Here is a 17,848-nt window from a genome sequence, read left to right on the forward strand (position 1 = left end):
TCCGCACACCGATTTGACTGTAGGACTTGTTGAGTTTTCGTAAAGCACAAATTACACCATTGAGTATGTAACGGTAGGGTCCTAAATGCTACAACGCACGCACTATTAGCCTGTATTTAAAAGTCTTCATCTCCGAGAATTTCAAAGTTTACACGCCGAGGGCCACGCAATTTACAACTCTCGGCTGATGAGCAAACACAGGTTACTGTATTTTAAAACAACCAAATACCGCCATTATTTAGGTCGATACGTCACCTTGCTTATAATGCTAAAATCACCAATTTAATCCTGTCGAAGATGTTGTTCCTACGGATCAATTCCAACTTTACTTTGTATTCAGAACCAAGGCTAATCGTATTAATCGGCTTCCATTTTTCGGGTTTCAGACATGAGGAATGCCAAAGGTATTTCGTTGTCACGTCTACAAATTTCAAAATTAAGTCGGTTGCCAAAACAGAAGTTAAACCACCACAGAGGAAATGATTAATTATTCATTTCGACATTTTCTCACTGGTCTGGGAGTTCTTTTCATTGTATACATGATGTATTGGGAAAATTTGTATGAGTTTTGTTCCAAAATTTCGCTCTTTGATTTTGTTAGGTCCAGGGAAGACGAAATTACAAATATCATAGGGTATCGGACCTTTGAGAGTGAGAAACAAGCTTTAGTCCCCTGTCAGGAATTGAACCGAAGCCATGTTGGGGCTAGCCCTGTGTCAACATCTTGACGAAACATCCATTAGTGCCTAAACAAATCGAACAGTAGGTGTTATTAGGCAAGCACTTGAACACTGAACTTTGTGCCAAAAGTTGTTATTAGACACGTTTCGTGTTTATCCGGGCTAACAGGAAGCATGGTCACGGATAAGGTGTAATGTTGTGAAAACAAATGAATGACATAAACGTGACCGTCAAAAAGTTACACAACACAATTGTGTTAACCAATGGTTGATTCGCAGACTATTCCTGTTTGACGTCATCAAGTGTAGAACAAGGTTCTGGTGAATTGCTGCTTCTCTGTGAGAGGTATTCCAATCTGGTAGTGCGGAATTCATTTTGGCATACCAACGTTGCATTGGCCAGGTGATGAATTTTAACATGCAAAATGCTTCTTCAAAGAGACAACTGAGAAAATTTCTCATCGGCCGAATAAGTCCTAATTGTAGAATAAGAATATATTTGAATTCATTTAAATAATATTGATGCCACAACGTGTTATTGCTTGAGGTCCTGTCTATCGGCTGCGCCACTGTTTATTCTTGTAGAAATGGTAATTGATAGTAATTACGCATTACAGGTGGAATTATCCCATTAAAATTGCAATTGAAGCGATACGTTTATTGTACCTTAAATTAAAATGAACAATTACATTTCAGTTTCCCACTAGTATATTCGCAAACGAAAGTATCAAAGAATTTAATGAATTATTTCATTTAAGTACACAGCGATGACCCTGTTTCTGATGATGAAGTTGTAGCACTACAGGCACAGAATGTGGTAAAATAGATAAAAAAATTAATTGATGAAGATGTGTCATGTTTCAATATTAAATACGAAAGATCCGAATTAAAACCCCGGGAACAGTCGGTGATTTCTTCGGTCCTGTGCAGTTATTTCCAAAATTCGAGAAGACTCGTGCTTTGAGTTGACTCCGATTTGATTTTATTCACAACCTTCTTCGTGTTGAGGCATAAACGGCGTTATAAACACGGATATCCGTTCAACAGAGGGGTGTAATCAGCTGGTCCATGGGTGGCGCTGTCTCTAGTGCCAGGTTCTGCTGCAACATCCTTTAAAACAGATGTCAATAATTTCCATGACGGTTAATACACTTCCACCAAGCCACAAACCAAGGGCGCCACCAATGTCACCTGCAGGGTAATATCAGACCACGATGATGTCTAACCTTCTTTATTCCATCAAATCATTTCCCTAGGCAGACATTGGGGCAGACCAAGTCGTGAATTTAAACAGTAATGAATGCCGAATTCTACCGGGTATTAATCTTGAAAATTTTATAACAGTGTTGTCCTAATTTTCCGTATCTAAAACTGCTGTATTTTCTTCCTGTACTATTTCTGTATTACGGAGATTTGAAATATCTTGTTTCTTTTTCTTTCTGTCAAGGGGAAGTAACCACAACTGACTTACCCAGAACACCATTGGCAACGTTAATTAGTGGTTACAAAGTACAGAAACATGAAACGCCACTCACACAACAGTCCAAAAATGTCGTAGGCCTTCTGCTGTTCAACTTCATTGATAGAGAGTTCTTGAAAGAATATGTCGACCTTGGCTATGTTGTCGCTATGACACAAATCAAAACAAAACAAAATGAGCGTCACAAATCAAATCCTCACCAACACTCACAGACAGGCACGTTGATAAAAAATGCAAACTCGCTAACTGAATGAATCAAACAATCATCCATAAAAAACTAAAAATGCAAATAATCTAGAGAAAAAGGACCATTCTATTTGAACACGTCATCGGTACACACGTCATTTATTGTGTTCTTATCTTTTGCTTCAAATATTCTATGCTGTTAATATTCCCAGAAACTCTCTTCTACAAGACGAAAAAGTCAACACGTATACACTTAAAGGTATACTGTCACCTGTTCCAATTTTGCTACAGTTACCACGGAAAGAGAAAATCTAACCAATCACAGATTTTAAGCGGGTGGCCGCTTTTTAAAACAGTGCCCTCACATGGACATTTTGAATACCAAGGATCGCCCCTTTGACCATATATGGGCATATTGAGATTACAGGTGACTGTATACCTTTAAAGTCTTAGTTTGTGGATACAGATAGCAAACTTACGACAAGTAGCTCAGGGGTAAGCCGATGATATATTGCAGGAATTCAGCGTAAGCATCGGAAGGAAACTTGGCATGAGAGAGGTTTGGTTTATAGATCACACGTGAACAAGGATCGGGACAGTCGCAGCTCGAACTTGCGTTTACTACAGTCCCTCTATGTGGATAGAGGGACTGTGCGTTTACGAATGCATCTGCAGCAAAGCAAACCGGAAGTTGAACAGTGGCATTGCGGTGATTGATAAGTGAGTCCGATCGCATTTCATTTTAACGAGGGCGACAAGAAAACCGGTAAAGTTCCGTTATTTACGTCACTATATAGGTTGCAGTCTGTCCGTCTTAAACTCAGAGTGAATTGTCGTGAAATGGTTCATAACATAGGTATACGCTCAGGTTATGATATCACACTCAGAAAGTCTAATAAAAATTTATTTCTTACGCTGTGTATTTGTGATGGTTTACAGTGTATGTGCACAATGCAAATGTTGTAGAAAGTTTTTTATGTGAACAGATGAGATGTACCATATGTACGGAAACGCAACTTGAAGGCAAATCTAGCACTGTCGGTACTTGTCAATGCTCCGGGCACACCAAGTTGCATAAAAGCTGCATTGGTCTTTTTGTTGTACATTTGTATAAATTTGTAATTTTCATAAAAAAATAATCATTTCTTATTACAATTTTCTCAATCACCAATAAGTGATTCGTGTACATGTATATATTTATACATTTACCAAGTGCTTTTTGTCCGCAAATGTGAGATTCTTTGAGATTACAAACTGTAGCATTTCCTGTAATGAGAGCAGATCATGTGGTCAGTTTGTAGACATAGCAAAATGAAGGTAGTTCAACCTGAATGAGTTAAGGCAGTGCGCGTCTTGAATTTGAAAGACTTAAATTTTCGCTCAAAAGTTTCGTGAGGAAAATTTAAATCATTCCCTTTAGAAGTCAAGAATATAAATTAGGGGTCATCGTGAAAAAATTGATCATAACGGAGAAACAAATTGCCAAATATCTACCAACACTCGAAATTAAAACTGGCAACCATCCCTGTGTGAACTCATGGGAAGAGTGCATGTTGCTGAGAGTGTTAGCTCATTCCGGAGCTTGCAGAGGAACAAAGTAGTTTTCATATCGGTGATTTTTAATGGAAAACGTTTGCTTTTTACCCGTGAAGTTTACGTACTGGAAACAGTGGCATTTTAAAAGTCAGGAATATCAGCAAATGTTTTGATTTCTCTCTAATGTAAACTCCATATTAAAATTACCCTGTTGTATTCTACAGTATGAAAGAGCCTATTTAAATCTTCCAAAGAGAACTCCAAATTTTAATACTCTCAGTTTCCGAGGCGCATACTACTTACTAAGATAATACTTAACTGTGATAAGCCTCCATTAAATAGCCAATCACGGATAAGTGACAATAAATAGCGTCACGGTTTAATTAGTGAATCGCCTTAAACGTAATCCGCATTATTAATTGCAGAAGCTACTTCTGTAAACACAGTTTCCAAAAGTACTGGGTTCAGCGGTATTCAAAGTGTGCTTAATAGAAACACGTGTTTCCTTACATTTCAACAGCTCAGCTAAAACCGCGGCCTTTGTGTGGTGTAAAATCCGTTCATTTATTTTACAGGCTGGCAATTTTTTCAATGAGGGTAACTACAACTATACAAAGTTTTGTGAAATTAGTTAACTGCTTTCAAGTTGTCACAGTGCTAGCAAAGAAACGTTAAAGCTATAAGTTGAAAACTGAAATATAGCTTCCTAAGCAAAAATAACATGAGAAAGTATTTGTGAGCTTGCGTCAATCTTTAGCAAGTTTTTCACAATTTCATATCGATTCTACCATAAACACATGACATGGCATGTAATTTTTGAAAACGTTTACCTGGCATATAAAACAGTTTACATCCACAACTTCTCACCATAAAATGCGTCTTACATTCCATGCGGCATGCATTCTTCGAGTACCTCTGGTAGTAGCTCAGATGTTTCTCTCCGCAAGTTCCGTGTGGGGGCGCTAGATTAGTTATCTGAATGTCAAAAAAGGACACCTCATGTCCAGACACCGGATTGCTCATAATGGCTTCACACTCCTATGAAATCCTAAACTTTGCGTATACACGCACATTTTTCATTGATTACGAGTCAGATAAACAGACAGACAGACAGACAATAGCTGGAAGGACGGATGGATTGATGGATTGCCACATGTAAGCTCAGAGATGAACACACAGAGATACAATTGTACAAACCTTAATAATCTCTAAAAACAAACGTAGATAGATAGATAGATAGATAGATAGATAGATAGATAGATAGATAGATAGATAGATAGATAGATAAAGATATTTAAATACATACATACAAGCACACATAGATACCAAGATATATAAATATACATATAAGATCACATTGTCCTTATGGAAAATTACAGTGCTCGATGCTAAAAGCAGAGTGACATAAATTATAATACAAAGTACTTAATACTTCAAGTACAAATTACATTATAATTGCATCTAGCAATTATTTCATCAAATGCGTCAAAAGAATTTTGTTCAATGTTATCAGTTCACATTTAGCCATACATACGCGAGTCACTTCAACGCCGATACGCACTTCCTCGCCAACTGCAATGGCGAAGCCCAAGTCTGTGACCAACGGTACGTCGCCTTGTGGGTAGAGCATTAATTGAAAACCGACTCCACTCTCTGGACCCACGTTGTAGTTCCAGTGGTAGGTGTCCAACAACATACCCAGACCGAACGTCTTTCCTGGTTCGAATAAGACAAGAAAGCGGACAAAATTTAATATTCTTAACACGACAATAATTGTCTTGATTTTCGTTGTCGTAATAGCAAACATAGATGAAACTCTTTCGGCAATAAATGCTCTGATTTTGTCGCCGCGGCTACAAGTATTTGTTACTGATTACCTACACCAAACAGATTATTTTGAAAGACCAAACAGGACGTCGAACATACTAAATTAAATCTACAATCGTTGACGCTAATCATTGCACTTTCCACTGACTCCCATCGACACACACAAATATGAATGTGAATTTATTACTGACCTGTGTCATCAACTTCGCGGATACCATAATTATCATCTCCAGTGTTGAAGGCATAACACACACCGAAATCAGTTAAGATGGTCTGGAAAGCATCTCTATCAATGGATGTTTTCTTCCATGTTGGCCTGTTCATTGACAGAAAAAAAACTTGAATTAGAATGTATACTATTGAAGTCTAGAAATCATCACAATGCGACTTACAGTTCTGTTCCAGTAAATTCAAACGTTCTTTTCAATACCCTATGTCCTTCCTTTATTCATTCTTTCACCGGTATCGCTCATTCGTTCGTTCCTTCACCTATTCATTTAACGCTTTCATAATCTGTCGCTTGGTTTTTTAATGGAAAGATTTACTTACTCAAGAATCATTTCCGACAATGCGTGCGCATGGCTGATGTAGAATTCTTCCGAGGCGGTGGCGTTTATATCATAGGCGTCAAAATCGATTACATGCATTGCTTCCGAATTAGCATATATGTCGTATAGCAGATGTGTTAAGTTGGAATTTTCCGTGGCCGTGTACCTAAACGAAACACGAAATAGTGTCAACTGATATGACGTAATGGGTCAAAGATAACAAGCGCGTTGAAAGACACATGGGCCATGTTTCAACCATCGTGCGCAAGTTGAAAGCCGCACCAACTACATGCACATTGAACAGTTGGACTTTTTCTATGGAAACTCTCTATATTTGTGCTCGATCGTGCTCCAATCAAAATTTGTTTTGAACTGTTAATGTTCGTGAATGTCTGTTATCACACGTTCATGGGTTTGAAAACGTTCTACATGTTCAAATACATCCATTTAATGGTCAGTCACGTGGTCCCTTATTGACCAATGAAAGTTTCAGATCGTTGACTCGACAAGTTTATTATACTGGGAGATATAAATTTTGTCAAAATCGATTAAAATGTTTCTGCATACTCTACACATCCGGTGGAAAAAATTGTGTGATTAATCCTTTAATATGCTGAATCACAGTTCAGATTTCATATGTTCAACGTAGATAGGAATCATGTGAAATTCGTCCTTCATGATATTACCTACCCGAACATATTGAAGTTGCAAATCGCCACCGCTGGAAATGTGAGATGGTCCACGTAATGTAGTTTAACACTGACGTGAGACGGAAAGCTGGCAAAATACGCCACTCTCTCCGCGATCTGGTATGTCATGACGCCCATACCAGCTAGCAGTACCACAATCCACAGGAGCCTGGTTGAATGATCAATGGTGAAAAAACCAAAACTTTCAGGGGGAGACTTACAGACTCAGTCAGATTTGTTGTTCTTCACTTTGATCCGATGAAGAGGTTAAACAGTATCAAACGCTCACCGCAATAAACCTTGAATTCGCGGGCAAAAAAACTTGAAGTTGTTTAGAAAACAATACGCAAGTGTAACAAACATCGAATAACAAACCATTAGCATATCACTGATTCCGGAACCAATCGATTCTTTTCTCGGCCTAAAGGTGGATTTGACGCTCATATTTGAAGCAAATAATTGGAATAAATTGATACATTAATTAACCAATTAATTATTTAATTATTTAATTATTCACGGGTGATTAGGATGTCATGCCTATAAGCATGTATCGTATTACAATAGCTGGACACCATTCAGCTTCGAGGTTCTTATTCTACAGTCTCATCACAGGGCGTGGCAAGAATTATCAGTGTAGGAGTTATGAATATGATCAATAAATGTCTTGTATTAAACTATTTTTCATTACACAAGCCTTACCTGTGTCTGGTGTGTGTCTATTACTTTACGCTAGCTATCGCTGTATAGTATTTCAAAGAAAACAGTCTATATCTGTTAACTGCCCTCCCTAATCCCCTTCATTAATTTGTTCTGCCGATCATTGACGCGGGGGGGGGGGGGGCTTATCACCCTGACCAAATACCTCGTTAGCAGCTCAGGGCGATAAGCCCCCGCGTCAGTGATTGGCAGAACAAATTAATGAAGGGGATTAGGGAGGGCAATTAACAGATATAGACTGTTTTCTTTGAAATACTATACAGAGATAGCTAGCGTAAAGTAATAGGCACACACTAGACACAGGTAAGGCTTGTGTAATGAAAAATAGTTTAATACAAGACATTTATTGATCATATTCATAACTTCTACACTAATAATTCTTGCCACGCCCTGTGGTCTCATCCGTGACATTCCGTTAAAATTTGGATTACAATTGCGATGTGTATTTTCGTAGACAAGGACATTATCATCATTAATTCACAGTTTTTATCTCCTAGAACTTCGAAACAAAGCCATAATTGTTGTACTTGGGCCTCAGCCCAAGTACATTTGTTTTCATTCCGTGGGAAAAAACTCTGTAAGGTATAACCATTTCTGGCTGAGACCAGGGAGGGCAAAATGTCTTGGCTTCATCTTCTTTGCATAATAAATGGCGTAATGATGCTAACTTAAAAAGTGCTGCTCTCAGCCAGTCATGAATAAGTGAAATGTGAATATAAATGCTTCTCTATCTGAGTTTTTGCCACAAAATCTTCTGAATATAATCAAAATGTGCATCGAAATGCAACAATTAATGCACCCTCCGTTTCCTAAGCGATGGCACGACCCTTGCTACACCCACTGGACGAGCCAAAGTGGGAGGGGTAATTTCAGTTTGGTCGAACAGGAGGGCTCGAGACCAGAATTTAACATTTAAACTTGAAACATGTTTAATCACTGACAAGCTGTGGACTAGTGTTAATCACAGTGAAAGTTTGAAAAGGAAGGTTTTATATCCCGGACACAATGAAAAATTACGACTGGAAACTGTACCCCCAGTTGAGAATAGTATGCCCACAGCGATGGAGAACACTTATCCTTGAGCTGAGAAAACCAGACCATCATTTCGAAATAGAGCTGCAGATTCGAGAAGCTCGTTCAAAATAGCTAGGTACACCCCATAAAGGGGTGGTTTCGAGTTTTGAGGGCAAATTTCGCCTCCTTCATATAGAAATCGTACGTTTGTTTTTCCAGGAGAACACACCATTTGACACAAAATTTGCATGTAAAGGGGTCGCCAGTAAGTACGTGGTCAAATCTGGCATAAGAAACAATATGAAATGTTGGGTAAAGCCAGTCCAAAATAAACTGATTTGAACTTTTGTGTTTTGTAATTTATACCACTGCAGTAACATTACCTTTTTTTGACAACATCACACAATTTAATACGTTTTGAAACTGAATACTCCGACGTATTCTGTGTCTCCTTTGCTAAAAAATACGGTATGCCGATTACCATGTAAGGAGATGATGACGTCAAGACAGATTTGTAGTGCGTTTGGTCCTGGATGGTGCACGAAGTTTTGTCGAGGTAGCTTGTGTATTTATTTCCTAGGCCTAAATGGGAGAGATTAGGGTCGATCTAAACGAAGGCCGAAGAATGTTATGATACTCTAAGCGAGCTGAACTCTAACGCGAATGGTTGGATAATTTGGAGGATGTCTAGAACCGGGGTCTAGAATGATCTCGTCTCATTAAGATTATTTGGCGGTCAGTATTGAATTTCAACTGCGTCACAAGTTTGCAAAATGAGTATTCCGTCGAACGGTCAACGAACGATGTTTTAGAAATCTGGAGACATGGCACATCGCATTTTTATTTTAGTATTTTATTTTACAAAAGATTTAAGAAGCAATGATTTTGTCGAAAATTCTGAAAAAAATATAGGAAGATTTGATCGCGAACACATTTTCACTTGGGGTCAACTAGCCCTGCGTACGATGCTGTGTGTTCCGCTACAGCTAATCGCCCCGCTCGCCACAGCCCTGCAAAGACCCGTACGTAGGGTCGGTGACTTCAAATCCATTTTGGGACTTCACGTAAAAAGCCAAATTACTGCCGAAATTCAGCGTTCTTGGGCCCAAGTCGTATCCCAGCCTACCTCAGCTACTCGATCGCTTCCAAAAATGACAGTCTTTTATTCACTTCTCGTAAATAACCGTCGATGTCGGCAACTCTCTCGCTAGCCCTGCGTACGATGCTGTGTGTTAGCTGTAACACATAGCATCGTACGCAGGGCGAGGGGTCAACCGGATGCGCTATTTTGCGGGTTGCGGGCATGAAAAAATGTGTTTTTGATATCATTTCGCCCTTCTCACACTTCAGATTAGTTCAACCGCCGATAAAAGCACAACTTTCAAATCGTTTTCAACGCCGTTTCAAATAATTTTATTGTGGTGAACACGATTATAGTCCTAGGAAACTTTTCAAAGTCACGCTGGATCAAATGCTTGAAGGGGGCATACCGGCATGGAGCGACTATCATACTGCAGGTGCAAGTCATACGTTCATGATATTAGGAGATAAATTATTGAGAGCTGCAGAACACAAACTCATCCAAAAATATTCCTATTAGATCGATTCCTGAAAATAAGGCAACGCACCGGCGTGTTTTTCCCACTGAAATTCTCGCGTAAAATGTTAGCAGAATGTCGTTCTCTGAGGTCGCGACCTCGCTTGAACCGAAACGGCAAAGTAAACTAAGTCCTTTGTTGTACGTCTTTTTCTTTTAAAGATTTCATGAAAAATACACGGCATTTACAATACACATCACTTCTACGCTTTTTTAAGTCAAATCTTTCCTTATGCATTGCATTTAACTAGGCATTGTTTAATTTTCTGTATGAGTTGCCCTGGAACCGAATTGTGAATGGATGCATTACAAAGAATTTACTTCCTATGGCCTGATACTAGAAATGTAACAATTTTCATTCCGCGATAAGTGGCGACATTTCCGAGGCGCGATTTTTTTTTGTCAGTCTGGTATTACGTATATTTCTCACTCACATCCATGGCAAGAAAGAAAAGTGATTCAGATCCCTAATTATTTGTAATGGCCAGGCAGCTCGGAATAAATAAATTGGTCCTCGGAATCGCCGCTTTTAGTTTAGCAGATTTTGATTTTTTTCAGAAACATGACGTATTTTCACCCATTTGGTTTGGTCTGTTATAGCATCTTTAGTCCAAAAAATCAAGTTTACAGCATTGATGTTTTCAACAGCCTTCAAATATACAGTATTACGTTAAAATACACCATATAGTAGTGTTTCATTAATTTTAACCATCTTGACCTGATGGTGAAATATGGACTTCGCAGGAAAAGGGATACTGTACGATAGACCTGATCATCATTATTGATAATAGACACATTCTAAAGGTTTTATTTCTTATATACTATATGCCATATTACATATATTAGAAATCTAGCCATAATTCTAAAAACCCGCAGCCCGCAGCCCGCAACCCGCACTTTAGCAGATACCGGGGTCAACATGGGGTCGCAGCCATGTTGCCTCAAAGCTTATTTCTGTCTGCACTCAAAATGTCGGATATGAACCTGAAAAATCGATGCAATTTCGTCAAAATTCGGCGAACTTTCAGCCTATAGACAAAATTTCATCTTGGTAAGGTAAATTTACTGAAATTTGATCGACAAATAATCCTGAGCTTGAACGTGACAGCTCACCTTCTCCGGGAAGTCAAGTATCCAGCTGCCCATACACAGTTGCCCATATGGCCAGGTTTATGAGATTGTTTTCAAGCGAGCGAGCCAATAGAGCTAGAGGTCTGATTTTTGGTATATAGGAATAACTTAGCAATACAATTATTTTGACAAAATGTCACGTGACCTCAATGACCTTTGACCTCAAATAGATATATTTGTCCACAACTCAGTAACCACAAGTGCTACACCCTTCATATTTGGTATGATGGGACACCTTATGACACCACATATTGTACCTCATTAATTTGCGCATATCTAATTCTGAGCAAGCCAATAGAGCTGGATGTCCGATTTTTGTATATAGGGATAACTATAGGGTAGAAATCTAAATATGCCCATCTAAATATTAGACATCTACCATCGAGAACAAAAGAAATTTGCTGTAATTTGAATATTTAAGGAGTTTAAGCAATTTTCACTATAAATAAAGAACCCCTGCCTCAAACTCCACAAAAGTTGCTAGACATATTTTGCCGTTGTCATGCCATTGCTTCGTTTAATAACCAGTTAATCAAATGCCTAATTGACTGGAGGAAATTCAAGACCATATTTGAATAGTAGTATATATTGTCCTCAAATTACTCTATCACGGCCCAAGTACTCATTGCCTTCAGCAATAAAGCCATAATTGTTTTCATTGAAACGACAACAGATTTTTTCATGGTACCAGCAGTTTTAGACGTTTACTCGAACAATACTGCTAAGGGTAAATAAATCCAAACATGTTACACAGAACAAGGGTTGACATATCGTTGTTTAAAACGACATGGCGTATGTTACACAGAACAAGGGTTGACATATCGTTGTTTAAAACGACATGGCGTTACCGTGGTTTGTTTTCAAACCTTTTCAAAAGTATTTGAGTGATGAACGTGTCCGACGCAAGTTTATTAACTTTATTAAATATCTGTGTCGGAAGAGTGTCATAAATTGTTCTGATAATAATTACAATTTTCTAACCTCCTTTTTCCAGTTACCTAGCCTTGAATCACGTCGACAGTTTTTAGATGCATCTTACAGTTTCTATATTATTTTAAATGAGTACATTGATTTCTTTTTATTACTGCCTAGATATTCTTTGTGGTATCAATTTTGCAGTTCCATCTCGTTCACTCCGTTTCAAAACAACATTCACCAAATATTTCAAGAGTACAAGTTAACTCTTCATCTTTTTTATAACGATTAATGAATCATTTTAACAGTTTTGTATGTCAACATGACATGAATATTTTTAACTGTTTCTTAACAAGAGTTTCGTAATGTTATGCGTCTAAATTTTTGTATTATTTATATTATATGCTATAATATAATTGTAATGGATGTTTTTCCCATCTAAGTTGTCTGGGTTTTTAGCACAGAATGTTTCATGTTGTTGTTGTTTTTTTTTTTGTTGTTTTTTTATGGTTTGTTTGTTTGTTTGTTTGTTTTTTGCTTTGAAGACTTTGTTATTCTTATGGGGGCTGTAACTTGGCGAAAGCCCGTTGCTCCTGCTACGAATAAAATAAAATAAGATAAAATAAAAATTGTGACAGACAATTTAAACAGCTCTCTATATAAAGAAAACACTGTATCTTCTCTTCCCTGTAGTTCAGATATTGTGCACACCTCTGATACGAGTATGCAATCAACAAAAAGAGAAGTAGAATATGGAGTAGCTTGTTTGGATCGTCACTTTTTGAAATCATCTTTCAATTGAAGGCGGTCGTTCTGAAAGGAAACTGGTATAATTGCAGATATAAGAGTGGACGTGATTGCGTCCATCACGTTAAACCCTAGCACACAGACGGTCATATTCAACTCCAATTTGTATTACCTTCTTAATGGTACCACCGCTCTACCGACGATAACCTGCACTCCGGAAATACCGAAATCGTCGGCAAAATTCGAGAAGAGAATTTTCCGACATCCCGTCTCTTTTCTGTTGGCCTTTGCATCTTTATCTTCAACGCCCTTCTTCACGTCGAGATTTGGGATCGGTCCTTGTAACCCCTCCTCGGTATTCGATATGCCATCGTCACCAACATTGATGGCATGAATCTTCGTCTTTGAAGCCCACATTCTTCTTATTACAATACGTCGTCTTCTTTTAGATCTCATAAAATAAATCAGTCGCCTCGTAAAACCAACCCCGTGCCACCGACCAGGCATGCACTACCCGATTTAGGGAGCTTTCAGTAATTCCAGGTGGTGGGTCGGGGGAATTGGGGGGAGGGTCACTTTTTAGAAAACAGTTCAAGGGGGAGGGTCACTTTTTATAAACCTATCTTGGGGGGAGGGTCACTTTTGACAGAAGCGGATTTTATAGCAAAAACTTTGATTGTCCATGTGAGATTTCCTGAATAGGAAATCACCAACAAAATAAATACACATTATAGATCACCATGCATAGTAAATTGACATTTCAGTGAAATTCCAAAATCAAATTTCTTACACAACCATAGACTTGTAACCACTCTAGTCTAATCAAGAACAATTATCTAAATAATCAAGCATACATAAATGCACAGATTTATCTAATGTTGTACTGGAAAAAAAATCATTCATAGTTTCATCATAGACCGCAATACGTAGTGAATCGGCATTTCATTGAAATTACACAACCATAGACTTGTAACTACTCTGGTCTAATCAAGAAAATTAATATCAATAATCAAGAGTACTCAAATGGAAAGATTTACCTATTTTTGTATTGGAAAAAACTATTCATAATATCATCATAGACACCGTGGATAGTGAACCAACTTTTTAGATGAAATTCAGAAATCAAATTTCTTGTACACAAATGCACATTTTACTTCCCTATTCAAGCAAAGTACATTTAAATACATTATCAAACATATATAAAATACAGATATAGCGTGTTTTGTGAAGGTAACTTGTCAATAATTTGCCTGATAGACTCCATGTATTATGATTTGATATTTTTGGATGAAGCACTAAATCAGCTACATCTTGCCTTCTTATAGTTGCACAAAATATGGTGACCCTCCCTCAAATGTATGAAATACCATATCTCTTCAAAAATTCTTGCGTGATAAATTGCGACTGTCCCTCCAAAAACACCAGCCCTCCCCTCTGCAATTTGTCCTTAACATAACAATTGAACCAATTTTTATGTAAATTAGCTGATACTGTTTTAGTTATTCCTGGGGAGAATACCACAGTGGTGGTGGTGGTGGGGGGGGGGGGGTTCAAGTTTTGGAATGTCGGACAAGGGGGAGGGTAACTTTTAGACAGGAGGATAGAGGCAGGGTCACATTCTACAGTACAGGTGTGCGCAAAAGTCCCCCGGTCCACCCCCCTGTAATTACTGAAAGCTCCCTTATAACTACTTTTCTTAAAAATTCTGTTTCACAACACAACCCGCAACTTATACCAACCTCACTTGGGATGAATGGAGGCTTTTGTTCAGGTATGAATGTTCAAAAACAAACATATTTATCTTTAATCGATTATGTAAAGCACCTCTTTGTTTGAAAAGTAGGCCTTATTGCAGACTGTATAACATGTTTCCATTTTCTGCAAAATCTGTAACGGTAGGATATTTTTTAGATTTTTTGGGAAAAGGTTATGCGAAAGAGAACATGTTAACTGGTCAAGATAAATGATCTATGCATAAAAAGAGTATGCTCAAACCTATAGATGTATACTTGATCAACATCAAACGTAACATAAAGGCGTGGTTGTTAACAAAACTGAAAGAAATACATGAACAGGTAAGATTCTGTTCTCGAAAGTTCCATCTCTAAGTAGAAACCTATTACTCATGGGATTTTTCCCCGAAAAGTAACGTTTATGGCATATTGCAACGGAAGTTATTTCTTGCTGTTTAACAGTTTGTGTTAAATTATGTTGATAAAAATTAGAAAAGTGTTCCATTGTTTTGAACAGTTTTTGTTTAATTTTATTAAACACAAAGAGAGTTGCGACATTGTGAAAATTTGGTACGTATTGTTTTTGTCAGTGTTTGCAGGACCACATGGATCGGATAAAATATTGCTACTTGTCACGGTATTCACAACACGATAAATCAGACAGAACAACTTACTGGGTCTTAGCAGCCCTCAAAATGATCGTCTACACGATGATGTTTAAAACGACCACAGACCATCCAGCTTATTGTTTTATTCGGCTTAATATTCTTGATGATTTCACTCTCTGTAAATTCCATCTATTTACTTTGAAATACCCCTGAGTCACTAGCTTTCACAGAATTTCTTGTCAGTGTTCTTCAATACCAAGCGTAGTGGCTACGTACGCGAAAGTTCCATTGTCAAAACTTACGTCCATACCACGCTATGGCTGGCCGTTTTCTTTGCTGGTGAAAGAATTCGAAAGACATTCCTAATCATATTAAATCCATCATGATTAAAATAATATCATTTCTGTGCAATAAACCAGAGGTGAATCAAAAGTGGGGACGGTGAATAAAATTTCCCCAAATCGACGATTACATGCGTATGGGTAGATTTCCACGTAAAAAGCGATTGTGAAGTCACTCAATGAAAACTTGGGGCTAATATGTTTCAGGATATCTGTTGAAGAAAAGCTATCAACTCACCTGACGCAAGACTCACCAAATATGTCGACGACACTCACACCAACTATGCCAAAGTCAGGTGCAGAACCGATGAAGTCCCCTTTGAACCTTTTATGATTTCATTCAATTTCGTCGAAAGTGTCAGCTTCATCGCAACTATCGAAGAACTGTTAAGTTCATGGCGTAAGAATGGTTACACCGAGTGGGGCCCTAATCGCCATTGTAACTCGCTTCTCTACACCAAACTTGTAGAATCAATGAATACCATGATTAACTTTCTGTTAATCTAACGTAATTGATTATGAGTTTAGTTAGTTGTGACGTTAGATTTTCTTCCTTGTTTATAACTCGGTCTAAAGATGTTATATTCAAGGTTCCAATTGTATATGCTGACTCTAGCTCTTGCATGCCAATCGGGCAACAGCTGTTCTTGTGTGCAGTGTATCTTCCTCCAGTAATTTCCTCTGTCCACGGCTAAATGATATCAATTCAACATCAAATAATATGCATCAAAGTTTCTTTATTAATTTCATTCATTTTTGAATTTTTACCCCGTTCAAGTTTTGGTAATTGGAAGAAAACAATTCTTTCCCCATGGATGGTTTAACAACTTTAGATGACTTAAAATGATCACTGAATTATCTGTCTTTATCAGGTAAATGTTCTGTGACTAAGTTTCAAGCGGTTTTATTGGTGTGAATGGTATTTATCGCCATACACTAACCGGAGTTATTCGTGCATAACATCGCACCCGAAAGGTCGAGGAGCCATGTTCGTGCCTTTTCAGTGCACAGATGCACAGACACACACAAAGACACACACATACAAGACGGGCTGTCGTTGTAGGAGAGGTATTTTTACTTGAGTATTCTGATGTGAACACGGGAGCCGCAAATAATCAGCATGTTTCCTGCCACGTCATCGTTGCATAAGCAATTAACACAATTATTATTAATTGCTTAGTTTTAAAAGAAATAGATCATTTAAAATGGGCGTTTTGCTTCCTTGAACTTGTTCTAGGAATGTATCTGACGATCGATTAATCTTCAGACTATTAATTTCTTGTCATAGAGTTTTTTATTTTGCTTTAATTCCGTTTAGCTGTTATTACAGAAACCTATTGATATAAAACAATTGTCAATAGATCACTTTCCCTACACTATGGCCAATTGACCCATAAACAGTATGAATGAACGACTTACAATGAATGACGTCAACTTTGCAGCAAGCGGAACTTCCGTTATATAACGATGACGTAACAATGCGTTTGTTTGATGTTTACTCGCGTTTCAAAACACCTTGAACCTGAAATCTGCTCACTACGAACATCTAGTGTCAACTATACTTGTCAATCTTGCTCTTATTACATTTAAACTTCCAAATAAGTACATCCAGCGTTAGTTTATTGTAATATCTTTTTCTGTTCAGTAAACATACGCCGTTGAAAATATGTCTCTTCAATGTGTAATTTAGGAAACCGTAAAGTTTGGGAGAAATGATATTTCTTGCCTAACTTAAACGAATGGATTGCTTTATCTCGTGACCAACCTAGAGTTGTATAGGGATTAGCGGAGCAAAGAAATACCGAACATCCGTAGAATAAAACTTTAAAAATCGCTTTCACGATGTGGAGAGAATTCTATGCATTTGACAGTAAATGAGTCTCATTCCTTTCAGAAGATGTTTTTGTTTCCATTAAAAATATCTGTGTTTTCATTGATTGGTTTTAATACTTATTGATTTGATTACTGTCACCATTTTTTCACGCTCTGTTGATTCAGAGAGACGTACATTTTGTTCCGAAATAAGAATTAATGGCGATGCTACTTGTTCGTCTCTGAGATAATACGAGATACCTGTACTGTTTATGAATCATATGGTT

General features: G+C 37.8%; 1 protein-coding gene across 1 annotated transcript; it reads right to left on the reverse strand.

Moving 5' to 3' along the window:
* Window positions 1-1,311: 1,311 nt before the first annotated feature.
* On the reverse strand, window positions 1,312-13,571 carry LOC139130417 (acid-sensing ion channel 2-like). The gene is made up of 10 exons (XM_070696210.1): window positions 13,240-13,571; window positions 6,948-7,115; window positions 6,259-6,423; window positions 5,901-6,025; window positions 5,417-5,598; window positions 4,713-4,857; window positions 3,556-3,612; window positions 2,826-3,015; window positions 2,216-2,307; window positions 1,312-1,871 (listed from the first exon to the last, which is right to left on the reverse strand). The coding sequence occupies exons 1-10, from the start codon at window positions 13,521-13,523 to the stop codon at window positions 1,765-1,767; spliced, it is 1,515 nt and encodes a 504-aa protein (XP_070552311.1). The 5' UTR covers window positions 13,524-13,571; the 3' UTR covers window positions 1,312-1,764.
* Between the last annotated feature and the right edge of the window lie 4,277 nt (window positions 13,572-17,848).

Source organism: Ptychodera flava, chromosome 4, assembly GCF_041260155.1.
Source record: "Ptychodera flava strain L36383 chromosome 4, AS_Pfla_20210202, whole genome shotgun sequence".
Taxonomy (NCBI): Eukaryota; Metazoa; Hemichordata; class Enteropneusta; family Ptychoderidae; genus Ptychodera; species Ptychodera flava.